Source organism: Lutjanus erythropterus, chromosome 11 (genome assembly GCF_056507025.1).
Source record: "Lutjanus erythropterus isolate fLutEry1 chromosome 11, fLutEry1.hap2, whole genome shotgun sequence".
Lineage (NCBI taxonomy): Eukaryota > Metazoa > Chordata > Actinopteri > Lutjaniformes > Lutjanidae > Lutjanus > Lutjanus erythropterus.
Window position 1 is genome coordinate 17,451,698 of NC_139327.1, and position 27,504 is coordinate 17,479,201.

The 27,504-nt window shown below is 37.8% G+C and overlaps 1 protein-coding gene across 1 annotated transcript in view; it reads right to left on the reverse strand.

The window, feature by feature from the left end:
- Positions 1-1,690: 1,690 nt before the first annotated feature.
- Positions 1,691-27,504, reverse strand: part of phldb1a (pleckstrin homology-like domain, family B, member 1a) — a 39,369-nt gene continuing 13,555 nt past the window's right edge. The window contains exons 7-25 of the mRNA XM_084731051.1: positions 25,382-25,618; positions 25,153-25,284; positions 24,209-24,346; positions 23,505-23,633; positions 21,091-21,246; positions 20,882-20,992; positions 20,672-20,761; positions 20,429-20,563; positions 19,143-19,265; positions 18,833-18,991; positions 18,497-18,637; positions 17,036-17,143; positions 16,867-16,945; positions 15,741-15,885; positions 15,294-15,384; positions 12,832-12,978; positions 9,822-10,041; positions 4,138-4,223; positions 1,691-2,688 (exon numbers count right to left, since the gene is read on the reverse strand). Coding sequence (XP_084587177.1) covers positions 2,548-2,688; positions 4,138-4,223; positions 9,822-10,041; positions 12,832-12,978; positions 15,294-15,384; positions 15,741-15,885; positions 16,867-16,945; positions 17,036-17,143; positions 18,497-18,637; positions 18,833-18,991; positions 19,143-19,265; positions 20,429-20,563; positions 20,672-20,761; positions 20,882-20,992; positions 21,091-21,246; positions 23,505-23,633; positions 24,209-24,346; positions 25,153-25,284; positions 25,382-25,618 — 2,568 coding nt within the window. The 3' untranslated portion in view covers positions 1,691-2,547. The remainder of the gene's footprint in view (positions 2,689-4,137; positions 4,224-9,821; positions 10,042-12,831; positions 12,979-15,293; positions 15,385-15,740; positions 15,886-16,866; positions 16,946-17,035; positions 17,144-18,496; positions 18,638-18,832; positions 18,992-19,142; positions 19,266-20,428; positions 20,564-20,671; positions 20,762-20,881; positions 20,993-21,090; positions 21,247-23,504; positions 23,634-24,208; positions 24,347-25,152; positions 25,285-25,381; positions 25,619-27,504) is intronic.

Sequence of the window (27,504 nt, forward strand, 5' to 3'; positions counted from 1 at the left end):
ACTTTCTCTCAGTTTGAAGAGTCACTTCATTTCACACCACAAACTTACAGCTGCACCGGCAAGTTTTATTTATTCAGTTTAATTAAATTAGTATTTATTTTCAGAACACTTTAGAACTCATACACATGAGTTATTCTAACTTGAAGTAATTTCATTTGGAACGATAAGTTGAGTGAATGTACTGTACAGAGTTCAATCCGCTCATTAAATTAAGCTTTTACAGAAACATGATCAGCGTATTAGCAGACTTCCCAGCATGCACTGTTTGAGAGTTAAAACCCTGCTGAGACCCCTCTTCCTCAGTGTGACTGAAGAGTTGTTGGTTCAACTTCAAATCTTAAGCTTATCGGACATGTTCAGGATTTTATGTTTTCTCAAGTACAACTGAATTAATATCAACTTCATTTAAAAGTTTGTTTGTTTTGAATCATTGCAAAATTACCTAAACTGGTCTTTTCAAATCCAGTCAACTTTAACTTTCCTCGGACACTAACTTTTTAATGTTAAAACAAACTGTTTATTTTGTAGGAGGTAGGGACTGAATTCAATACCAACCATCTTTATGGTTCACAATGTATTCGTTATTATGAACACAAACAACCATGGTTTTAAAATTTATTAGACACACAGCAAGTTTTTTATCATATATGTTTTCTTTAAACTATATAAAAAGAAGAGTCTCAGGAGAGTTTCAACTCTAAAATGATGAGTGCTGGGAAATTTGCTAATATGCTTATTTTTAGAAACTTGATTTAATGAGTTGATTGAACTCTGAGCATTTATAAACACATCATGTCAACAGACTTCAAGCTAGAAGAGCTCATGTTTATAAGCTCTGACAGGTCTGAACATGATGCATTTAAATGGACTCATAACTCGTAATTATGACATGAAAGTTGTGTTCAGAACGCCGTGAACTAACAGACAAGTTCCAGTTCAAATAGACTCATCTCGTAAACATGACCTCATTTGAACGCAATAAATACTAGATACTTTTCCTTTTATTACCTTGAATAAATAAAACTTGTATATTTATGTTAATTTAATGGAAAAAAGATAAGTTGGTTACACTAAATCCCTGTGTTACTTTCAGCAGCATCTATCTCTCTTTCACCAATTTGAACCAGGAGCACAAAAAGAGACACACTGCGCAAGAACTTGTTTATGAGGACAACTTGTGAGACATCTTCTCCATGAGATGTTTTTTTTTTCCTTCTTGTACTTGATTTAAAATTTCTTGATGTTGAATCATGCATGTTAAGTTGCATGTAATTTCACTTCATGTGTTTTTATTTTCATGTGGCCTAACTGGTGCAGGGCGAGCCATATAATTAATTACACTGTGCCAGAAACACATGCAGTATATGAGGTTATGATTTCAATAATTCTGGAGCAACTCCTGTAGATAATAACAAGACTTAACGAGCCAATTAACTAATCAAACCACCTGACTCTTTTTATGTAAATACAGAAGTGTCTTATTAAAGGCAACACCTATTGTGTGCTCTCATTTAAATGGGAATGCTAGGAGCTCATTAAGGCAAGTGAGATTATTTAAAGAGAGCTGGTAATTAACAACTTGCTTGTGAGAAACACTAATTAAAGAACAAAGAACTGGTTTGTAAGTGAACATCCCCAGTTTAGCCAATTTGTCAGCAACAAAGTAATTTATCAGGAAAACAAACCAACAGATGCTCCATATATATTTATTTATTTATTAGATGTACATGGTAGTTTTACAATATCATTATAGGGCTATAATTCATGAATTTTGTTAAAATGCAAATAGGTTTTCTTTGACATATTTATGTAAAATACAAACACATAAATGCTGTGTTATTTGTCTATATGAAAAGCCCTTGGAACAATATATAAAGCAATATTAACATATGTATTGTAAAAATCTGACAAAGTACATAAAAGTATTTGGCGCCAAGTAATTTTTCATTTAATAAGTAAGATATGACTCTTAAAATATTTTAGAACATTTGCTTCTGAACTTTGTTCACCTTTTTTAGCATTTTGAAGTATTAAGAGATTATTTTTCATCTGAGCAAAGTTAACAAACTCAAAGGAAAAAGTAGAAACGTATCAAAAAGGAGGAAAAAAAAGGCATTAGTTAGAGTGGTAACACTGCATGCACAGGATGGCTTCACAGGTAGGAACAGTTTGAGCTTATATGAAGTAAGTTGTTCCTCCTGAAACCTCAAAAATTTTACTGCAATTATTAATATTTTGGTAACAGAATGTGATTGATCTAAGAGAAAGCTCCCTTCATCCGTTGGCAGGTTGCTCAAACTATTTTCCTTCTCACGGCGGCTGGAAGATAAATACAACTCTGTCATGATACAGCCCTCATTTGCTCAAAGGCATCAGGCTTTCTTCAGAAACTGTCCGTCCGTTTCACACACACACCATCAGGCCGTGTGTGTGTTGTCAATTTCAGCTCCAGCTCCAGCCTCGGCAGGGAGCAGCTCAGGTTGGCTCGTAGGCGTCTCTGGGTTAGTGTTCCCTCAGTCCTCCAAAAATCTGTCACCCAGTGGTCCCTCAGCTCATGAACTGCGTGTAGCCCTCGGCACCCGTTACTATGACATCCATCCAGATCCGCATGGCCTCTGGGGACGGGGCCACCATGTAGTAGAGTCGGTCGTGTGTTTTCACACAGAAGGTCAAAGATGGGTTGGGGCTCTGGAGGATCACAGAGGGAGAGGGGGAAGAATTTTTAGACCAAAGAAAACTGCACCTGTTGCATCTTTCTCCTCAGAGACGTTTTGTCAAAACAACAAAATAGAGTTTAAAATCAAGAAGAAGAAAAAAACAATCTTTTCATGTCTCTGAAAATTAACTCCCAGCTGAAAACATTTCCCATTTTTCTGTAACACAGACATCCAAATTTGGCAGCAGGGCATTTTAATTATATCTCATGTAAGACTTCAACTAAAGATTATTTTCATTGTCAATGAATCTGACAGTAATTTTCTTGATTAATCAATTCATTGTTTGGTGCACAGACTGTCAGAAAATTTTGTCTTTGTCTTGGTTGGCAATTAATTTAATAATCGACTGATAATCAATCGATTATTGTAGCTCTAGTTTCAAGTGTTTACTTGCTGCTCACAAACAGCAATTAACAGCTCACAGTTAACATAAATTATGACTGAATCTGGAAATGTTGCTTTATTCTAAAATGAGTATTACTACCAATTTAATACAAAATTATACATGTTGTTAACATTAAGTTTATTATGGGGACTTTTTAAAGATCTTTACCTGTAAATTATGTTTAAAAAAAATACAGAATCCATATTTTGAGCACACCAATCACATTCTTTCCAATATGAATAAGAGCCATTTAGGAATTAAACCCTTCAGATTTTAGGTTTGATAAATTTGAAAAGGTACCACTTTACAATAAAACTACCCTTATAAATAATTTGTAAATGGTTGATAATTAGTTTATTAATTACGCTGTAAACACTTGATAATTTACATTTAAACAACTGCAATCAAGTTATAACAGTTTTAATAGATTGATGTGGGCTCACTAATAATTAATCTTACTAATGAGTTATTTATATTTATAACGGGGAAAAGGGAGCCTTATTTTAAAATGTAAAATGCACAACCATTTACTAATGGCTTAATTTATAACTTTTAAGGTAAACAATATTGCCAACGAATTAGTGCATGAATTTGGTCATTTGATCTGTTAATTTAATACCAAATGAAACATTCTGACTGTTAAGACATACTGATGGTGGTTAAATGTTAGTAACTTATTAAGAAACAGATGATGAAGCTGCCATGTATAAATGCTGCTGATGGAGAAGACAGTAAGCTCAGTTGGGAATGGGATCTGAGGTTTAACAGTTCAAATAAATGCGGGCTCACTATTTGGCAAGCAACAGGTAACGCTTACTCTCTTTATCTTATGTGTTGTAACAGCTTATTGATGATTTATAAAATGTTTACAACCTAATTAATATATTAACAATTTATAACTTCTAAAGTTGGTCTTGTTGTAAATTGGCATCTTTAAACATGCAGAACATTATTAAATGAATGAAACATGGATGAAGTTCTGAACTGTAAGTGAAAAGTAGACATAGTGAAAAAAAATAGAGCGTTATCGGTTACCTTGGTGGCACTGCGCAGGTGATCGTAATAAACCTCTTCAATCGCCTGAAAGTAAATGAGCCCTTTCAGCTTGGTCTCATGTTTGTCTGAGAGGAGAAACAGAAAAAAAAACATATTAAGATACATTACATTATGTCTTGTACTGATGCAAGACCTCTGTCAGCCCGGGCAGGAGACAGCAGCAAAATCAGCCAGCGATGCATGTGGGGAAATGTTTCATGTTTGTTTTCAGTCAAATTAAAACAGACTGTCTCTTTTTTAAACATGTTTCTTATTATTCTTGAATCAAGAGTCACACCTGGAGAGAAGTAAAATAGGTAGATGATCACAAATAATATTTCATTTTATAATATTCTGTCTCAAAACATGTGGCCATATACAGTATTTTGATTGACAACTTCATTTTACCTTGAAGTAAAAGCAAATATATCATCATCATCAATCATTTGAAAAACAAAACAAGACGCACATTTCTTTATTCCCTTAAATTATTCACTTACAAATAAATAAATGTTCCACAGGGTTCGTACAGGTGCAGGAAATCCATGAAAAAACAATTTAATGTAATGTTTAAAAAATGCTTGGATTTTAAATACAGAGCTTAAAACTACTTAAATCTGTAATTGCATTAGTCTAATTTAAATTGTTACCTGACTAAACTGTTCACATTTAAGTAAAAAAATAAACAAAGTCAGATATTAGCTTAGACAGGTGACACATTTTGTTGTTTTTTTCCCTTTAATTTGTTGCCCTTGTGTATAATTCTATCATGAAACATAATTTTTGTTGTGAAGAAGTGAGATAATCAGTTTGAGTTTACGTGTTTACATATGTAATTTCCCACAGCTGTGAGTTGCTGGAAAAACTTGAAAATGCACACAGCAAATGCAAACCAATGCCTGACAGATAAAATGTTGTGTAATGACATGGATGGGATCCTACAGTACACCTGTGAGTCCCAGCAGCGGAAATCCTGATGGATTAAGGATCAGGGCTGCAATGTTTAGTGTAAAGCAGGCGATCAAAATAGAATTAGTTGTCAACTATGGTATATTGGTAGTTGATAAATCAATCATTTCAATCATTTTTCAAGCAAAAAATGTCAAATATTTGCTGGTTCCAGGGGAGATTTTGCTGCTTTTCTGCATCATTTATTACAGTAAATAAAAAGTCTTTGGGTTTTGGACTGTTGGTTGGACAAAAGAAGCTATTTGAAGAGGTCACTTTGGGCTCTAGGACAACATGACCAGACAGCCCCGTTTTCTGGGGACAGCGCCCCTTTTTTGTGGCTCGCCCCCAGCTGGAGCTGTCCTCAGAAATGTCTCTGTTTGTAGTGTGTTTAAGAGGACTGGATTTGAAGAAGAGTGAGATAGAGAAGGAAAAGTAAATATATGATTACAGAGCCTGCCAATTTATTATTCCAAACATTTTTTTAAATTTAATTTTGTCTGCCTTTTTATTTCATAGATAATAACGCTGGATATATTAATAATATATATATATATGGACCACAAAGCTGGAAAATGTCCCCAGTTTTAATTTCAGAAATCTGGTCACCTTTCTCTAAAAACTGATGACCATTTAGTTGTAGACCTAAGGGTAACTTATTCGAGGTTAAGATTGATTTATGTACAAACTACACAGACAAAATGAGATTAATTTTACTGGCATCACTTTAAAACCATCAATGACTCATTTTCTTTTCTAATGAAAATGTGTGATTCACCATCTTAAGCCAAACATCTTTCCTCCGCCTCGTCTTTTAGTGACGACTTAATGAATCAAAACAGCTCAATAAGTCTAAATTTGCCCATGGGCCGGAGCAATTCAATACTTCAAGAGCAGATATATTTGAATGCATACAAATTGTTTGTTGTAGCTTAATTAGATTACTTTAAAGAGAAAACCAGTGTCTTTTTATAATTGTTATTTTTCTTAATCTTGTCAGTCCTGCCATAAAAGCAGCTGTTGTAGAGGAACAGATGAAGAAAACCAGACACAAAAACAAGGAGAAAAGGTGTTAACTCTTTTTCCCAGCAACACATAACCCATGAATAGATATGAGGAGCTCTGTATCAGAGTAAAAGTTAATTAAGAAGTGCTAGTGCTATTTCAAGCTATGCCTGAAGTCTTTACCATCCTATTAATTTGACTTGTTTTCTTCAGTCTGGATTGTCTCTGTGGTTTTTTAGCCTTTTCCCTGCCGGCGAGGTTCACTTCTTGAATCTTTTTGTAAATCTTAAAAAGAAGTGCCTCTCTTTTGTACGTATATCCGATTTGATCTTTCATTTCAACGTTTCCCTCCAAGCAGGTCAGACCTTCTGTCCAGTCCTTTGGATTACTCTTTTTTTTCTATTTACAGAATATCTTCGAGCATTTTAAACTCACTCCATGCTGCAGCAACCTGCGGATGAAGCTCATCGGATGCACTCGTTGGACTGATTCTCTAGTTTGGGGCTGAAATTAAAGCATTTAAGTGTGATCAAGATCAATTCTGTTTGAAGAAAATGAGCATTAAGAGTTTTTGGACTCCACTCTTGTTCAAATAAACACTGGTCTTTTAGTTTCTTTCATGCAGAGTGGAGTGCCCGACCATAAAAAACAAACATCCAGCAACAATTAAAGGCAATCTTTTGAAATACGTCTGACACTTTGTCTTGCTTTTCCTTTTTCCATAAGTCAAATCTGCTTAGTAATGAGATAAATGTTTTTGAAATGTGAGTTTCGTTTTATTAGTCACGAACAAGCCAGGAGCTAGCCTCCTCCCCAAGAAAAACACATCTAGAGAAAGTATTGCATCTTATTTCATCACCATCATCACCATCATCTTCGTCAGGAGTAAGGGGGTGAAAAGGCTAGGCAAGTGAGTGGAAAGAGGGAGAGGAGCAAAGAGAAGAAGAGGGGCGACAGTAATGAAAATATCCCTGGATTCTATTTTGAACTTGATTGTAAAATAATGTCTGAAAAACACGCTTGTGAATTATTCAGAAAACTAACTCTTCCCGTTTCAAATTCAGGGGACAGTCTGACAGACGTGGATTAAAAACTGACTCTGGCTTTAACACACAAGAACAAGGCGGAAAATTCCACTTAGTGCAGCTTTAATTAGTGTTTGGTTCCAGATGAACAAACGCTGGTCGGGACACAAGTCGGGTTTTATTGAAAAACACCATAAAGGGAGCAAAGTGTGCATTCTTCAGAAGAGTCTCAGCACCGCTGTCGGCTGAACTGAATAAATCAGGTCTGGGCCTGATGGTGCACAGGAACTTTGGACATAAAGTTCTGAGTTTATGAATTGCACATATGAGTGGATTCTTGTGTGAGCAGATTGGTTTGATCGCTTTAATCTGAAGCCCCTGGAGCCTTGAAGAGACTTGAATCGGAAAAGCCAAGCAGAACTTGAACACGACAGGATCCTTTAGAAAGAAGCCAAAAAAGTCAAAATGAGTGACTGATATTAGTCCTTCATCCTGTGAAGTCCTGCTGGTGCAGAGGACAATGAGTAGATTTAACAGAGGCTGTGACTTTGAGGCATGAGAGAGGGAGGAGGGTGGAGGGACACACAGACACCCTTAATTATTAACTATTATATAATATATATTAACAATCACAAATAAAATAGGAAACCTTTCTCGTACTATTAAATCTTGACAAAAAAAATCAAAGCAAGTTCATATAATTCATAATTCATAAAAACACACAGATGATGAAGTTGTTTTCTGTGAAAATATGAAATTATTAGATATTTATGTTTCATAACCATGTAAGAAAATTAAAATTGATACCCTAAGAGTGAACAACTTTTGACCAAGTATCCCTCCACACAGCCCATCAAATTTTACTTCACTTATTATTGGAGAAATTAAAAAAAAAAAAAAAAAAAAAAAAAAAAAGGATGAGGCAATACAGGCTATCAGAGAGCTTAATGTCAGTAAAAGCTCTGGTCTGGATGGCCTGCCCACAGAGTTTTATCAATTATATATTGATGACATCATAAACCTGCTCACTTCCATAAATAATACAAGTCTGCACAGTGGCTGTACGGGAAATTATTTTCATGAAGGTGTTCTTTGCTTATTGTTTAAAACCATGACGTATGCAGTATTGATGATTACAGACATATTACCATAATGAATGAGTATAAAATATTAAGATTATTATGAGTAGAATTATTGTTATATTGGAGTGAGGGGACTTCTTTATTTAAACTGCTCTTTAAAGGTGCAGTAAGTGATTCTGGAGAAAGATAGTTAATTGTTCTTATCGATTATTGTATCTTACCAACCTGTGATTGGTGATTAGATAGACAGTCTCAGCATATAACATGCTATAACAACAATAACTATTAAAAAGTTTTTCCTGTTGTGAAAACTAATCAAGTGGAGAAAAAAATTAAAAGGTGCATCGGTGCATTGTTTTACATATTTGAATTCCTAATTCAGATGTCCGGCCCCTTGGTATTTAACTATTCAAACCTCCCAAAATATCCTACAGGTGCATCCCTACTGCCAGAAACAAGGTTATCTGCTACCTAACAGTGAGAGGGAATAGTTTAAAAAAGATCCATGTGCATAAAAATAGTATGTGTGTCTGCCACATCTAATTGCATGAACATAGTGCAGATGACAGGTTTCTCAGAGTATAAGACAGGCACAACTTACAAAAACAAGCAGTTCATTAACTGTAGTGCCACATACGTAGTGAATCGTGAGCCAGTAACTGATGCTTTATCTGGGTTTGAATAAGGAAATAAATTAAGAACCCTTTTTATAAAACAACTTATTTGCTTACGCCTACTGATGGGACTGCCTCATTCAGAGTGACATGATATTAATGGTCACAGTATCAATATTTAGATTTCACTGTGATGTCTGTATCTTCTGCATTTGTTGGTTATAAAGTTTATACCAGGATTGATGATAAAATTGATATTTAAAAAATGAATGAAATTTCTTCATCTTCAAGAGCAGTTTAAGGCCCCCTAGACTTACTGCACATGAAACTGAGCGAGCTCTGGGCCTCTTCATCTCTCTTAGTATTTGAACTAAGAAATATGGAGCTCACCAGGTGCTCACCTCAGTGTGTGTTTCTGTAATGATACATCAGTTAAATCAGCATGTAAAGAGGATAGCTGAGTTCAAAGGAGACAACTGGGGCACCAGATCATAGCAGAGTTTGGTATTTTTCATTAGGATTCTGTTTTCAATTCAGTTTTGTTTCAGTTAGTTTCCAGAGTGTTTTTGCTTGTTTCAGTTTAGTTTTTATTGTTTAAAAATGTTACTTTTCCCCTAATTTTTTAAATTAGTTAAGTAGTTAGTTATTTTTATTTCCATTAACTAAGATGCTTTTCCACACCTTCTTTAAGTTTTTAGCTTTTTAGTTAACTATAATGATCTTGGATCACAGGATAGCTTCACTTTAAAAGATCTCTGTACCAAGTCTGAACTGGGTAAGACTTGTTTCCAGCTTGAGCTATAATGCAACTTTTAACTTGTGTCTGAGTGTATGATGATGGTTTTGTGGGACTGACTGATCTTGAATATGTGATTTATCTTCAGGTTTCTCTTGCAAAATAAGTCTTGATATTAATGAGACTTGCAGAATGAAGAGAGCTCAACTAACAAATTAGTCACACTAATTAAACAAACCCTCATACCATCAATGAAATGTGACTGTGTCCTTACCCACGTAGTAGGAGAAGTTTCTCTTGAGACGGTCAAAAACGAACCAGCGTTTCTTCCAGGATTTGATCTTGCCCCCCATCTTCACCAGGTGCCCCTTGCACATCTTCTCTGTGAGGATGACGAAGGGGCAGGTGTCTATGCTGTGGCCGGATGACTCCACGTGGGCACGCAGGTCAAACTCCTCCTTACGGTTTGGCAGATAGCGAGTCATCGGACGGGCCTGTGAAGAAAGTGTTTCATGGTGTTTTGATGCTGCTAACCAAGATATGAGTAAATAGCAGAGCTGTTTTAAGTCTTCCAGGGCAAGTTTAAGTGAAGTCCTTAGTCTTCAGAAGCAAATTACCAGTCAGGAAGCAAATGAGTCAGATCTCTGAACGCCATCCATTAAAATTACATCAAATATAAACATTTTCTTTCAAAGCTCTTTTTTTGTGTTTTCTACATGGAATCCTTTCAATAAATAAAATTACTATTTAAATATTCAAAGTGTGAGGCTATGTAAGGCCTGCCTGACACTGTTTGATTTATTTTTTAATGTTGTTGGATTTTAACAAGTAAAAGGTTGTTGGTCTCAAACTCTGAGCAGTCAACTTCGAGTCAAGTCTTCAGTCCTAATTAAAAAGCGAAAAGTAAAAGTGAACTGTCTAAAGAAATAGTGATGCTTCAAAAGTTCTGTATGCACATGTCACTTTTACATACAAATCCTCACGTTCACTTTATTAATATGTGTATACTATATTTATATACACATATATATTTATACATATTCACATTGTATGATACTTCCTCAATACTTCTGTATGTACTTCTCACTTTCATGCACAAATCCTGATTTTCATATTTATATAGTTTCTATAATCTATCTCATTCCAATTATTTAAGATTTTTATTTTCTTTTTATCTTTGTCTTATTTTTTCTACTGCTGTCACTGCTGGGCTGACCAGTTTTTCTCATCTATTTGTGAAGCTGACCTTTTGACCTATGACTAATAAAACAGATTTTTGGCCACTTGCAGGCCATGGAGACAAGTTGTAAACACAACACTGACATATTAGGCTGATATGTCTAACCTGTTAGCAAAAATTTGTGTATTTTAAATTCTTGATACAGACTAAAATTAACAGTCATTTGGAGTTGTGCATCTGTCCCCCTGGTGAATCTAAGTCCAATAATCACTTAACTTTTAGCTTTTTTTTTGGTCTCCACCAACTCCTGCAGGAAATATTTATCTCTTTAGCTGTTAAATGCTCCACTATTTTCAGATTGTCACTAACTGTGTCTGTCTGCTGTTTGGTGCAGAGGAGATAGTTTACATAGACTGCATATAAGATATGGACGTGTCCATGACGTCACCTACAGTTTTTTGAAAAGACATTGTGAAGTTCAGCGTAAGTTGGCTCTGGCTGTCACCATCTTGGCAGCGCCAGATTCCATTACTTCCCGGCAAGGCGTTTCACAGAATAGCTGACTAGCTCACTATTAAAACCACTACTAGACATTGTGCATCATTGTAGACTAACCATGCTTCTGTGGTTAAACTTGTTAAACTGTGATATTTGAAGGTATTTAGAGAAGGAAACACAACCTCTGTCCCTTCAAGAAAGCAGTTGTGTCCTTACTGCAGTCAAACAGTATTTCCAGCTCAGACGAGTTTGATGGAGGTTTAGTCCAATCAGATTTTGGCTCATTTGTAAACGGCCTCTCAGAGCCAGTCAAGGACTCTGCTCTTTCACCTACCCCCAGGTTGGTCCTGCCTACATTTGCTAACGCTTTATTGGCTGCATTTGACACCTTTCTGATGAGAACTGATCATTGTTATTTGGTGAAAAAAACGTATCTCTGATTACTTTTTGTGAATAGTCATGAAAGCCCTACTCTCAGCTGATCCATAATTGAAGAGGTGGATCATGGGTGCAGCTGAGGTTGTCAAATTAAGCTGATATCTAGCATCTACCTGTAACAGCATCAACCTGTCATTCAAAGCGGGCACACCTTTAATTATGCATTAAATTAACCTTTAATATAATTTAAACAGGTAGGTTGTGTAAAAATCCATTCCCTGTACAGTCTTCATGAACAGGAAAATGTTTTTTTTTTTCATACCAGTCTGTGAACACTTTTATTTCTGCTATAAACTTGGGCATTTTGATATGGGGGTCTATGGGGACTGACTTACTGTTGGAACAGTGTCAAGTGGCCATTCAAGGGGCCGCGGTTCTTAGCACTTCCGTGTCATTTTTCACCCCTGGAGGTTGAAAACAGCTGCCTGCTGAGGCTGAAAAGCAAATCAACAAACTAATACAGTGGTTTTCAAAGTGTAGTCCGAGGACCAACATGGGTAATTAAGAGCGTTTTAGGGGGTCCCCAGCAAACAGAGGAATAGAATATTTTTACTTCAATGATAGTTTGTGGAAGTTGTAAAGAAATGTGGTAGTTCATCTTGATTGATTTTAATTTATAGTGATCCTAGTTTGATCATTGAGTGACTATGGAGACTTATCTTCAAGGTTTGCGAACCTCTGAGCTAAAAGATGCTAAAAAGCTCTTTTGAGAGTTGGGTGATAGTAATGATAATGCCCACTTTTGATGCATTATTAACAGAAAAATATTGATGATAGCAGCTTTAAGTTGGACTCAAGAACAAAGAAAGTTCTGGTAATACAGTAGGCGGAAATAAGTTACATGTGTATTTGATGATTTGAGGATATTTGTTTACTCATATCACAGACAACTGGTAATTAAATACACCCAGTCAAGATTAAAGCTTTAATTATGTGTACATTATATTTTTCTGAGCACCCCCCATCCATTTTTCTCTCTGTTCTTCCTCTCACACGCTCCACCCTCCTTCTCATTCTCTCCCCTTTCTCCCCCTTCCCTGACAATCTTTGATCTTCCCGTATACCCAGCCTCTCTTTAGTGTCTCGCCTCTCATCCTCGCCCCCAAGTCTCCCATCGCCTCCTTCCTCCCCTCCCCCACTGCCCATCTCCTCCTGCTGCTCCACTGACCTGGGAGAAGTGTTTCTCTCTCATCTTCACCTCCTCCTCCACCAGCCTCTGCCTGTGGGCCGTCTCATCCTGAAGCCTCCTCTCGGCCTCCTCTCGCCTCCTCCGCTCCTCCTCCAACATCTGCCGCCGAGCCTGCACCTCCCTCTCCTGGGAGCGTCGGGAGAGGAGACAGAGGAACAGATGGAGAGAAGAGAGGAGAAAATAACAGTCGGGGAAAAGGAAGACGGGGACAATATGTAAATTTTAGGCAAATATTGCAATACAAAGTGAACGAGTGTCAGAGGAGGCACAGGAGAATTCAAGTCCCAATCCAGGGTTTTGTAAAATATATCCCTTAAGTCTGTATATAGAAGAGGAAGCTTTGCTGATGTAAAATGATCCTTTGCAGCTTTCAGACACTTACATACAGGTCGACTTTGTTTCAACATGAAGACATAACACAAAGGTAAACAAACTACTTCATACAAGCTCTATTTCACCACACCCTGAGCTGAGGGATCAGCTTGAGAGTTTTTGTCTGTTGAACAGGAGGAACATGAGACTACTGTGATAATTCAAAGTTATTGCTCATCAACTTTCAGTCGAAGTTTTATGTCTGGTGATGATATGATGATATCATGTTATTGTTTTACAAAATACAGAGTTCAAATGAATTAAAAAAATCTATCAGATTGGGTTATTAAATAGTTTTTTTTATTACATGTGTGAAGAGGTTTTTCTGATGAAATGTACAGTGCAACTTATAAAAGTGTATTGCACTGAACATCAGTTTGATGATTTGAAGTGTCTATTTGCAATCAGGTCACAATAGTCCCACAGCAGCTATTCAGCTATTAACACCTGGCCCTCCAGTTTTAACTCTATAGAGCGACAAAGTCTCTGTAGACTCTACAGTCACTTTAAAATAAAACGTCTTATCCCACTTATCTCCCACTGATATTGCAAGTGATATATTTTTGTTAAGCTGAATTTTTCAAGCTTAAGTCAAATTTCCACTCTTTATCACAAAGGTGGACAAACGAGCTGTTCAACCTAATTTCAAGTACTATGTTGCATGCATTTTCTGTCAGAAAGGTGTCTTTCCTTTTAAATTCATGCTCCCATAACGTCTGCAAATGAATAGAGTTACTGTTTTACTGTTAAACAGATTCAAGAGTAGTGTTTTAATTATTTTGAAACTTTATTTAAGATTTAGAATGTACATTTTCTATGAAATATAATACATTTTAATTCAATGTAATTTTACATAGCATCAACATTTATTTTTGGCTTGCAGCCGTCCATCCAGATTAATTTTTGACCCTTCATGGGAAAGAAATGGGCACTTCTGCTGTAGAGGATGGAAGGTTGTGATGGATGAAACTTCTTCCTGTTCTTCTTCCCTGTGAGACTGGAGTTTGACTCTGGTATTTAACTACAAGTCAGGGCTGATTTTTAATTTTAAGAATTAGTAAATAGCCACATTGGCATATTGGGATAAAATCCAACAAATTACACAAAAATATATGTATGGCTAATGGTGTGTGTGTGTGTGCTCTACATAACTACTAACTAGCGTGCAGTAGGGCCCTTCAGAGTAGCTACCACTGGGGCCCGTTGTAACTACCCTACACCACAGTTTTGTTCATTTTGCTAGAGGTGAGGTGATAACTTCAGATTTACATGCTGAAACTACGGCTGCAGCTAATGATTATTTAATTATTGAATAATCTGCGAATTATTCTCTTTAACAATCAATAACTCATTTTGTTTATGAAATGCTAGAAAATATTGAGAAGTACCTGTTATAATATCCCTCAACCCATAAACGTGTTAAAATTGTTGTTTCTATTAGATCAACAGGCGAAAACCCAAAGACATTCAGCTTTCTATCAAATTTTCTATCATACATGACATAGAAAAGCAGCAAATCTCTTAAAAATATTTGAAAAGCTGGAACTATCAAATTTTGGGGCATTTTTGTTTTAATCAAATCACTAAAATATTTAAAAGTCCATCGTATAACATTTACAGGGATTTATTGGCAGAATATGGCAGAAATTTAATATAATATTCATGTATGCATCCAGGTATGATTTCATTAGTGTATATCTACAGTGGACACAGGCCCTCTGCTACAGTAGCCCTGAACGGACAAACCAAACACTGGCTCTAGATACAGACTTCTGGATTTTGCTAAGTTCTGCTAGGTTCTCCTAGTTTGAAGGGGGAGGGTGAGGCAAGGTGTTTGCAATCTGCAAGCCCACCATTAGACACAACTAAATCCTAAACACTGATCCTTTAACTCATTAGCAAAATAGTTGCTGATTAATTTTGTATCAATTGACTGTTGACTGATTATTTGTCTAATTGTTGAAACTCTAGTTAAAACCTTAAAAAAAACTTAGTTCAGTGATGGGATAACTGAAGATAACTCATGTCCAGTCATGACAAAACTCTGCAGCATTAACTTTGCAACTCACTCGGTTCTCAATGAGCCTGGCTTTCTCCTGCTGCGCCTCCTTCAGCATCTTCTCCATTTCCTCTATCCTCTGGGCCTCTAACCCACAGGCACTACAACACACAGAGGAAACAGAGTGTGTGATGACACGGCTGCGACAAGGCTCGGGATGAAAAAAGTAAACAGACATGCCTGGAAACCAAACACTGGAAGCATTTGGAGATGAAGACAAAGGTTTCTCCATGAGCAGCAGTAAACTGAGAGTCTTTGAACTCCTAACTTCATGATATACTGCAAACTTGAAGAGGTTGGCATGGCAACAGCCCGTGTACTAGCAGTCCCGGGAGCAGACATGTAACAAAACATGTTGTCACGGGAACAAAGCACAATGACCCTTCTCCTGGGAGACGGGGCAGACTTGAGTGTTCCCATGGAAACAGAGCCAATTGCTCATTTTCCAGTCTCTCACCTTTCTGGGGTACAGGCGGAGTTGCCGGTGGAGACGCTGGTCTCCATGCTGTCAGAGCTCTCCAAGCTCAGGGTGTCGTACGCTTGGCTGCCACTCGGTGGCGACTGATGATGCAGGATGGAGTGATGGACTGTAGGAGACAGATCTGTGCGGGCAGAGAGGGAGAGACAGCTGTCACAGACTTACAGTGCCCTCTACTGGTAGAGCCAAGTCATAGTTTGTAGATGATAATGATCAGGGGCTGCATTACAGAAACTAAGTCTTAAATTAAAATTGAAAGAGTCGGTTATTACAGAAGCCAATACTAACAAACTACTGTATAAGAGTCCTATCTTTTATTTATTTATCCTATCTTATCTCAGGTTAGGAAATCCTAAACACTTAATTCAACATCATTTATCAGATTTTATGTCCATTACCTAGTAACCAACACTACTTTTCTCATTTTGCAAGATAAGAAACTTTGTAAAAATTGGCTTTTTAGCATTGAAACATACAAAGTGGAGCGAAAGCAGCAATGGGTGCTTCAAAACAGAGGAGTTAGAGGTTTATCCATTGTGTAAAAGAAATAAAAGAGCAGCTATACAGATTAACCAGTTAGCTAACACCACCGTTAGCTACTTTTAGCAAGCATTACCATCAGCTACTGTTAGCTAACACTACCTTTAGCTTTTTTTATCATAATAAAGTCTTACTGAACAAAAGTCATTTTAAACTGTTACTCATTTTGGCATTAAAAACATACATACTGTTTGCTACTGTTTTCTACCATTATCATTAGTCATTAAATACTTAGTTACTTACTGTTATTCAACACAACTGTTAGCTACCATTAGCTAGTTAGAAAGTTTGGTACTTCTACAGGTGAAAAAAATAATAATTATGGAAGTGTAACAGTTACCTTAAAGTTACGCAAGTTTATTTTGGCTTTTGTGAAGTTAGCTTTTTTCCTAATCAGGTCTAACCATCATGGTTATCAAACAGTTAAGATAACATCTGCCAGTTAGGAAGTTTCTGTTAAACGGCCTCAGATCCCAAGCATTTGAAAATATGATCTATAAAACTTTGATTTGTCTAAAAGTTATATGTGCATGTCAGATGAGACACGGCTGAGGGACTTAAGTACCTTTGCTCTGCAGAGCCAACTGCCTCCTGGGGTCCATGTCCAATGGGTTTGACATCTCTCTCAGCACTAACTGTAACCCCTGAAGGACACATAGAAAGCAGTACGTTTCACTTCTCAGAACATTTTTTTTTGTTTTTACAATTTACATGTGTTAAACTGATGTGCTCACCTTGGTGGATGCATTTTTGTCATGAGCAGCACCGCCGGAGTGTGGCAGAGCTGCAGAGCTGCAGGATGCTGCCTGTCCAACCTCACCATCTGATTTGGACTTCAACAGCTGAGAGAACAAAGAGATCAGGTCATTATTTTTTCATATTTCAGTAGGAATTGTGCTTTTGCTCCAAAACGAAGTCCTGACCTCTTCTACATTGTTTTTTTTTTAAGCTGGAAGATCTTTCAAAAGCCTAGACAGAACAAAATTTTAGATTTGATTTTATTTAGTGTTTTTCATTTGTATTTGTATTTGTATTTGTATTTGTGCATTTGTAAGCAGTATCCTTAAGTGGGGCATTTTCCATTTTCTGCTACTTTATACTTGCCACTACATTTATTTGAAAACTTTCTGGCTACTAGCTAGCAGCAAATTCAGATTAATAATATAAAATATATTCAACAAACAAAAGACGACATATTATAGATCAAATTCACAAAACAAAGTAATTAAATTTAACCCCACTGTTACCAGCTAGAAATGATCAGTTTTACTTTAAATAGATTTTCATGAAAACACTTTTGTAGTTTTTCTCAAGTAAAAGATCTGGGTACTTTCTCCACCCCAACATCAGGAGCACATAAAGTGTAATTTCAATGTCTTTTAGGCCTTCTACAAAGACTGACACTATGGTGGTCAATGAATAATCTTGTCCTTAACTCCTCAAAAACAAAAGAACTTATAATAGATTTCAGGAAGAACACCTCCATTGATGTATAGTAGATCAGGGTCTGCCCTGATCTACTATACATCAGTGGAGATTGATGTATAGCATTCCCCACTGTAATGTTATATTGTAATACAAATGTAATGTTTTGGTATCTCTTCAGCAAACAAGCAAACAGTAAAACATTTTGTTAAGGAATACAGAGCAGCCAAAAGTGACCAGTTTACCCTCCTCTTTTACTACCTTACTCACTAGCTAGGTCCAAACAGCATTCAGATTTGTTTTTTATCAACTTGTTTATACATCTCCCTATTGATTAAACTGTATTTAATTTGGATTTATATCACTAAACTTGGATTTTAAACCTAGTTTTCTAAACTCTGATTAGGTTTTAGATTAAATTAATCTTTGTTGGTGCAACTCAGCCTCAGTGTTTCTCTTGCCATGTTGTGTGGACGTCAAGGAGAAGTAAAGTGATGAGAGCCTTGCATCTCAGGTGTGATCATTATTTAACTTTCCTTATAAGCCTTACAGGGCAGCAGGTAAAGGTTCACAAACAACTCTGTCTTGTTTTGTCCACTAGAGGGCCTCATAGTCATAAGAAAATGGCTAGCTGAGTGGCTGAGAAGGTCATTTATATTCAAGGGTTCAAGGCAGTGCCTGGCCTTTAGCAAGACACTGAATTCAACACACTAAAAGCTAACTCCCATTAAGATCATAACGCAGTGAGTGAGTGAGAGTGGAGAGGTTACCTGCCCGTGTCTGCGTGTGGAAAAAGACTTTGCAGGCAGTGGTGGAGGACATGACTGAGGCTCTCCAGCAGCCATGATGTCCTGGTACCAGCGCTCGAGGTTAATAGGAGGCAGTGCATTCCTGCTCAGCTCAGGCTGGCTCTGAGGTGATCAAAAGCATCCAGCCAAAGGAGATGGAGTGAGGAGGGGGCAGTACAGCATCAGCATCAGTGACACAAGCATCAAGCAGATACAAGAAAGATCAACATTCTTGTAGCAATATCAAGCTGAGACATCTGCTTTAGAAATCACAGTTTTTCAGTGGCACAAAACACTGAGATGGTTTTGTCAACAGACCTGTGCAGAGAGAAAGGAGGAAGGACCACATGCTGCCGAGTGGTACGAGAAGGTGGATTCAGAGGAGGCAAGTTGGAATGATGGAATAGAGGAGGAAGAGGAAGGATCAAGTCTCTGCATCCCAAAGATCTGGCTTAACTGACTGACTGTGATGTACTCCTTCACCAGCCAGAGCAGATACAAACAGAAAAAAGACACACATACATTTACAGAACAGAGAGAGGGAGAAGAAAGTGGAAAAGCAGGTTAAGAAGCTGCCAGAGAAACATATCTTAGAGTATGTCAGAGAGCAGGCAGGGTGTCTATCTACCTCACATGGCAGAGCTGGAGCTACAGCGAGGGAGAGGCAGTGGAGAGCAGCAGGGGAAGAAGAGCGAGGTTGCAGAGAAGCATTTCCATACATCTTATAGACATCAGAGAGTCTGAGGTACTCCTGCATCAACAGCCACAACACAGGGATGAGAAGGCTAGAGATGGCAAGAGTCAATACTCGGAAAAGTCATGCATGGATGCACAAAGCAAACATGTGGGCACCACAACTCAATAGGTTTACATCTTTGAAATTAATATGGATTTGTTCACATTTTGGGTGACAGTTTCTATGCAGTCCATGTTATTTTGCATTATAAACTTAGTTATACTGTAAGTTATACTGCACTTACAGTAATGTGTAGTAGTGTGTTTATTATTCTAGATTACAAGTTTCATTCTAGTATTCTTCTCACTTGATGCTATTTATTATTGTACTTCTTAATCATGTGGATGTTTGCTTACTGTGGTTGTTTTTATTCATGTGTATTTTCATATTTATTTGTGTAAGTGTCCTTTTAATAGTGCTGATGAGGGTTGGGCTTCTAATTTCACCGTATTCTGTAGAATGACAATATAGGCTTTTTATTCTATTATATTTTAAATGTCCATAATTAAATTCAAAAAGTTGCGGCAAATTGGAATACTCAATTTTTTCTAACCAGTTAAACAAACAAAACTGTTTTACAACAATGTCTATACCTCTAGATTTTCATAACTTCACGTCAAATACCCAGTTACACTTTATAATCACATTATAATGAATTAGAGCAGTGACTATAAGGCATTAAAAAATGGTTATAATGTATTACATCTATGAGAATTTTAGTACACTATGATCAATGTCAAAGTGCAATTATGAAATATAATGATACGATATGAGATTATGGGCACTTGTAACTATAATTAAACTTTGCTGTAAGCACAGTATAACACATTATAATAATGTTTATAATACAGTATACAAAAGGACGTCACAGACAGTGTTAACCAAAATTTTTCTGCATCATTTAGCTTATGATGGTAGTTTATGTCATAGGAAATTCTAAATGTCTAATAGACAGCATAACCATACAATTTAGAGAATACACAAACATAGAGAGAGGGAGAGAGAGAGAGAGAGAGAGAGAGAGAGCGAGAGAGAGACAGAGAGAGAAAAGCAGAGACTAGACTTACTAAAATACACACTGCAAGCTTACTGTTGTTTGTCAGTATTTGCCAGCACACCATCACGCCTGATTTTTATTGTATGAACTGCAGCACAGGCATTTGGGGGTTGAGATTTACCTCTTGTAGCCTAACAGGACAAAGTTCAGGGGAGGGGATGTGAGAGGAGGAGGACAAGGAGGCAGAGGAGGTACAGGGGCTATGAGGAGGATCGTCCTCATAAACAAGGTCAGGTTCACTGATGTGAAGAAAGTCCTGTTTAAAAAGTTCATCTAAATTAAAAATAATCCACTTGGAAGGAAGTTTTTTTTTTTTGCTGTACTTCTCTAGTTGCAATATCATGTGTCACATGTTCCTGCTTACCTCTTTCATGCTGCTGTTGGGCTTTGGGAAGTTCCTCCCTCCTGTCAACATGTGGTACCTCTTCTCCAGGGCACACAACCTGTCTTGCTCCTAAAAGGTAGAGCCAGCATGGAGACTGTCATCACTACCATCATCCTTTCCTAAATTCCTAAAGCCATGCCTCTTGCATATTAGGCAGTTGGGTAGGTGTATTAACAGTGGAAGGCTGACCTTGTGTAACAGCTGCAGCGTCAGTGTCCTGTCTTTCGCTATCCGCTCACAGTCTCTAGCTGCCTGTAGCCCCAGCTGCTTCACCTGAGCTTCCAGCGCACTCATCCTCTCCTGTGAATCAACACATCCAGTTTCTAGATGCCACACTGACATATAATCTCATTATATGCACACAGTATATGTGTATTCTGCTCTACACATATCCCCACCTTCCTCTGGGCCACGCTGCAGTGATACTCAGCCCGCTCTTGGAGAAGCTGCGAGCTCTGTGTCTCCTTCTTCTCCTCCAGACTGCTCTCCTCCTCTAGCTGGCAGAACTCCAGCTCCTCAAACTGCTTGGTCCCAACATCCAGAGCTTCAGTTTTCTGTCCACGCACAGTTACACATGCAGGTTATTCAGACTTTGTGAAATCATTCGAACAGAGCTATTAAAGGATGAAGCTGGCAATGTTTCTATATTTTACTTATTATTAACAAATCCCATTAAAAGATCAAAACTTGATATATATCTTATTCTCCTCCAGGTGCCATGTTCTTTCCTTATGATGATCACAGGCACAGCTGCTTAAACACTCCCTTGCATGTATGAATCCACAGTTGAAAATAGTCCTCAACAAATGCACTGTTTACTCCTGTTTGAGTAATGTTCACTAAAATCTCAGTTGTCTCAGAAAACTGCTCAGCCTTTTTAAAAATGAAACCATATAATTTTGACCCAATTTTAAGAATTTATGTCTTCTGGTGGTTCCACGGATGGGCTGAGAGGTCAGAGAGGTCCAAGTCGTTGGTTTTGGTGTTTTCAGAGAATTTGTTCACAATAAGAAAAATAGACAGAAACGTCAGCTTTATCCTTTGATGTCCATGATGAAACAGCCAAAATGACTTTACATCAAATCTAACAGTGATCTGCCCGTAAACATTATGTGTGCATATGTGACTTGAATCGTTCATGGTGAAAGGCATGCAAACTTTTAGAGCAAAGCTGTTAATGACATTATTAATTATTACTAATTGCATTTGTCATTTCAAGCATCTAGAATGAGGGAACAGCAGAGATTAAGCAGCAGTTTAAAGGGACAACCCCTGAAATCAAAATTACGTGTTTTTCCTCTGATCTGTAGTACTATTCATCCATCCAGATTGTTTTAGTGTGAGTTTGCCTTCTCTTGAATATAGTGGAATGAAATGGCACACAGCTTGTAGTGCTCAAAGCATCATTACATTTGAAAAACTCAACAAATGTCTCTTTCCAGAAATCATGATCTGGCCACTCAAGATTATCCACAGACCTTGTTGTGAGCAGTTTCATGTAGGAAATGGATGAGAAGATACGGATCAGCCGAGGAGGAAGCCATTATTGTTTATATTATGAGCACAAGCCTCTGCATGAAATTGCTCACAACAAAGTCTGTGGATTATGTTGAGTAAAACTGGTTGAAAGGTTGTTTAGTTCCAACTCCTACTGTACGAGTAAATCATCTGCAATGTAAAGCTCACAGGAGGTTTATGTGCTCATACTCTACAGTCCAATCATTAAGTCATGGCCTGAGTGCTCATACTGTACATGTAAAACATAAAAGAACATGGCCTGTTGTCCCCAGGGGCCCATTCTGGCTGTTGACAACTGTCAATAGATTTGTTTTAAAAATTCTAAGGCAGGTAGAAGTTTGTGTGTTAGCAATAATGCTAACAAGACACCAATGTGTTGCCTTGATCATCTGTGCCATCATGTGTGCTGAACCTTATAAGAAAAAAAAGATGGGCCAGTATATATGGACTTGCAGGTGTCAGGGAAGACAGTTTGGACATAAGCTAGCAATGTTTTACTGTCCATATTTGCTGTAAACATAGTGTGTCATGTTGCCAGGGCACTTTCAGACACTGTTTTCTGTTGGTACAGGTTCAGTAAGCACTGATGTTTGGAAATCATGGCTCTGCTTCAAATGTACAAGAGCCTGACGACAGAATTCATTAATTCATCAAACATCGAATTCATTCAAATGTCAGAGAAGATGATTGGTCCTCACTCCCCCATGTACACTGCATGGCAAAAAACACCCAACGATGCTGAAATTCGGTCTGGCTCTAAAATGAGCCATGCAGCTCAAAATTCTGGTCGGTAACAGGCTCAAATCATACAGTGCACGCCCAGCTTAACCAGGTCAAGATTTCTGAAAGAGACATTGCTTTTGAACATTTTCAAATGTATTCAGACATTGGTGCTTTGACCACCACAAGCCGGCTCAGTCGATATCTCCAAAACTCTGCAACTTGCACCAAAACTATCTAGATGGATAAATAGCACTACAAGTAAGATGAAAACTATGTATTTTGCATTTGGGGATGAACTGTCCCTTTAAAACTTGCTGCTGGAGCAGCAGAAGCGTTGCTTACTATTTAGTCACACTTATAAATGGAACTGACATAAAAAACCTTTTATGTTTAAATAATGAAGGGCGACAGCAGAAAAAGAGGAAATGCAGTCTGCAGATTTTTGAATAGCTCTGATTGCTTTAAAAGTCAGTCTGCGGCTGTTTCTGTGCAGATCAGACAGTACACTGTGTGGTATTTGGTATATTATAACTCACTGTTGCCAGCCAGTGGGCTGCGTGAGAACACTGACCCTGCTGAGCTGCTCCTGTAACTGTTCCCTTAGAGACAAGGGGCACTTATCAAACTGCCTCTTCAGCTCATTGTACTCATTCCTCTGCTTTTCCAGGGCCTTCCGCTCAGCCGACACATTAGCCCTCCCCTAAAAACACATAGAAACACACACATACACACACATACACACAAACATGTCCGCATTCATGCACACATACGCACACACACACACCAACCCAGGGAGAAACAAAAAAAAAAAATCACAGAAAACTCAAATCCATGCAGCCAAGCTTTAAAGCTAACAGGCCGATGCAGTTAAAGTATTAGAAGAGTGAAGCAGAGGTTAGGCTGGCAGGGGAGTTAGGGGCTGCAGTGCTTCACACATTTGGGGGAAAAAATCAAAACATAAATCTGAATTGACATTTTAGTGTTGGTCACATCCAGGTAAAAGTTTTTTTTTGTCTATTTAAACATCAGAACTGTTGGACACTTTAGAGAGAAGACAGTTTGTGCTTTGTGTTTTAGGACAGACAGCTAATAAATAAGCAGTGCAAGTCAGTTGAGACTCTGTAGACACTAAATCTAGACTGTTTGCACATTCAGGAAGGAGTGAGTTTTTATGTATTCAAACACAGAACATGTCCAACATTCACGTGCAGTAGCTTTGAGCAAACTGGCAGTATTTACAGTACTGCATCACATTGTTTTGCCCTGGGTGCCCACCTTTTCCTTCTCTTTCTGGGTGGCCTTGTCCAGCTGGCTGAGTTTGAGCTGCAGCTGAGAGATGATTTCATTCTCAGCCTCCACCTGCTCCTGCTCTGCCCGCCTCTCTGCCTGCAGCAGGGCCTGCTCCATCTCCACCTACAGACAAATATGGAGTCAGAGTCTGCAAACTTAAAGTGAAACTGCATCCTATGATGATACAAAGTGAGCAAATGGATAAAGAAGGTGGTGTGGTGGGCATGCACAGGACAACCACCTTAGGGGGCATGGCCTTGTGGCCAGACTGAATCAGGCGCTGCGGTTAAAACACAGGTCTTTTCATTCATTTGAACAGGGATACTGCATTTGGAGTGCCAAACAACAACAACAACAACAACAACAACAACAACAACTACAAAACGCAGCACTTGAAACAGAGTCGTTTAGAGAAAAGCAATATGCTGCAGTGGCTGATCAGGTGCTGCTGATCAGACTATCTACAGTCAGCCTGAAATATCACTGAAAACAGGTGTTGTTCAGGCAGAGTTCATGATGTTATGTGTGTGTGTATCTGTGGGAGCATGTCAGTGCCCCACTGTTTATCCTGGGATCATCATTAAGGGAAAGAATGCAGTCTAGTGCTGATTCTACAGCTGTCAAAAAATACTAACTAGAAAACTCCCTTGCAAGTTTCAGAATGATTTAAAACAGTGGGTGGCATTTGAGCCATTTTCAACCCATGAAATGCCGATTTCCTATAAATTTATTAAGAAATGTTAATATCAACACAAGCTTTGTGTTTATCACAGTATAGTCATAATTTAGTTTAACACTCAAAAAATACATTTAAGTGTGCAGTACCTCTTTAAACAGAGACAGCATACAAGCTAAGAGTCCATATCTCACCAACTGTGTGTCTGCTGGTGTGTGTGTGTCTGCTGGTGTGAGTGTGTATGTATGTTGACCTCCTGTTTGGTCTCTTGTAGCTGCTGCTCCAGTTCACTGACTCTGTGCTTCAAGTCATCAACCCGGGCCAAGATCCGATTCCTCTCCTCCTCCAGGTAGACCTGCTCCTGACCAGCGAACAGCTCTTCACACTGAGGACAGATTTATGTATAAAGAAATGTTCAAATAAGAATCATATTTAGGAAACCATAAATAATCTACTCTTGCCTGCATGAATGTATATATTACCTCTTGATGTGTGCTCTCTGTGCTGCTGGACTCCTCTCTCTGAGTCTCCTCATCATTCTCCCTCACCCTCTGTGGTCTGTCCACTCCCTGAAGGGACATCCCACCTCCTGTGTCCAAGCAGGTTCCTGCAGTGCCCCCCAGGAGCCCGGTCCTCACCACCTCAGCCAGCTCCACAGCGCTGTCCTCATGATTATACCCTGCACACAGGTTGAGGATGGTCTCCAGCCTCTGTCGCTCCTGTAGAGGAGAAGTGTGAGACATAAGCATACCGTCCCACGATATAGATCTCATTGCAGATCAGCTTCGAGTGTCCTTGTGTGACATTGTCCCATTTAGGCAGCTGTCTCTCAGCCACTGGCACGGGACAAGTGTAACCTGATAGCAGGAGGGCCAAAGCTGATGTACTATGTCTCTCAGGAGGGGTTCATAGTAAAACCTGTCAGTGAGTCAGTGGTGCAAGAAGTGCACAGATCATTTACTTAAATAAAAGTAGCAATAGCACAAAGTATAACAAGTATTTTCACCAAAATTTACCTCAAGCATCAAAAGCAAAAGTATTCATTCTGCAGCAAAATGACCTCTGTCAATGTTTTACTATTATATATGATGTTCTTGTGTTAATATTATTGCAATATTAATGTTTATGTTACATTTTACTAATAAGGTTTAATCTACATCAATGCATATTCACTAAGATCATCATATGTTTGCAGGTTCGCTGTCTTATGAGAACCACATATCTCTAAAAAGTTAATTTTTCATGAGAAATACAGCCTGATTTCAGGTTTGTGACAATGCATTTCCAGCAAATCCCAGATGGTTTTTAAACAGTTTCTCTTAAGAATTAAGCAAATTTTCTCAACCCACAGAGGAAGACTTAATCCTTCAATTTATCACAAACATTCATTCAGACTTTTTTTCTTTTTGCTGTGGTATCAAAAGTAGTTTTAAGCATTGTAAAATTCTGGTATCATTTGGGAATACTCTTATGTGCTCTCTTGCTGACACTTAGATAAGAAGACTGATACCACTCTCATGTCTGTATGCTAAACATGAACCTAACATCACCATCAAGAGACATTAGCATAGCTTGGCATAGACTGCTAATTGGGAGAAACACCGGGCACATCTCTCATGAATTAACACAATGTATGTGATTTGTTTAATCCATAGTCTGAATTTTACACTTTAATATTTGTTTGTTTTTGTCTAGCCTTTCTGATAAACTAAGCTAACCATCTCCCTTCTCCACTTCATTGTAAAATCTGTCATTTGGTTGTCTCTACAGATAAAACAAATGAGATATAAAGTATCAATTAGTGGTACTAGTTAGCAGATTTCTTTTAACTTTGGGCAGAGTCAGGCTATCTGTTTACCTCTGCTTCTAGTCTTTATGCTAAGCTAGCAGCCTCGAGTATAATATTTGCCCCTGAGATGTAGTGGCGTAGAATTATAAAGCTGTGAATACTCTAAAGTAAAAATATCTACAATATGTACTTAAGCAAAGTGCCTGAATAAAAGTACTTTATTTAACACTCAAACAAACAAACTGGTCATCAGAGTCAGAGTTGTTTATGAAAACAGAATCTGACAGACTCAGATAACTGTAAGAGGAATATTTGTGAAACACTGTTGAGTTTTGGTTGCTGCTTGAATGCGTCTCAGATTAAACTTCAGTTGTCATCTGGTTTTTACTTTTGATCAGCTTTGAATAACCTTGTGTGACTTTAAACCTTTTTTTTAGATTTGTCTTAATTTTTTCGTCATTGTGTTCTGTATTTGTTTGATATGCCACATGGTTCTAATTTGTGGCCAGCCTGTTGTGCCTCATCACTCCAAACAATGGGATGCTCGCTTTAATCTGCCAAAATAACTGTGCAGAATGTCGAACGATAATTAAAAATCTGGCAAGACTAAAACAATTGTTGCTTCTACAACCCCCAGCCACTTTTGTGTGGTATTTAAATTGGTATGGTATTTTCATTCAGACTATTAAATTACCACCCCAACTCTGTCATGAGAATTGAATTTATCTGAAAGATTTATACCTTAGTTGTTTAAGCTGTTTTGTACATTCATTCTTTGATGAATATAAAGAATGCCACTATGTGAAACCACTTCTG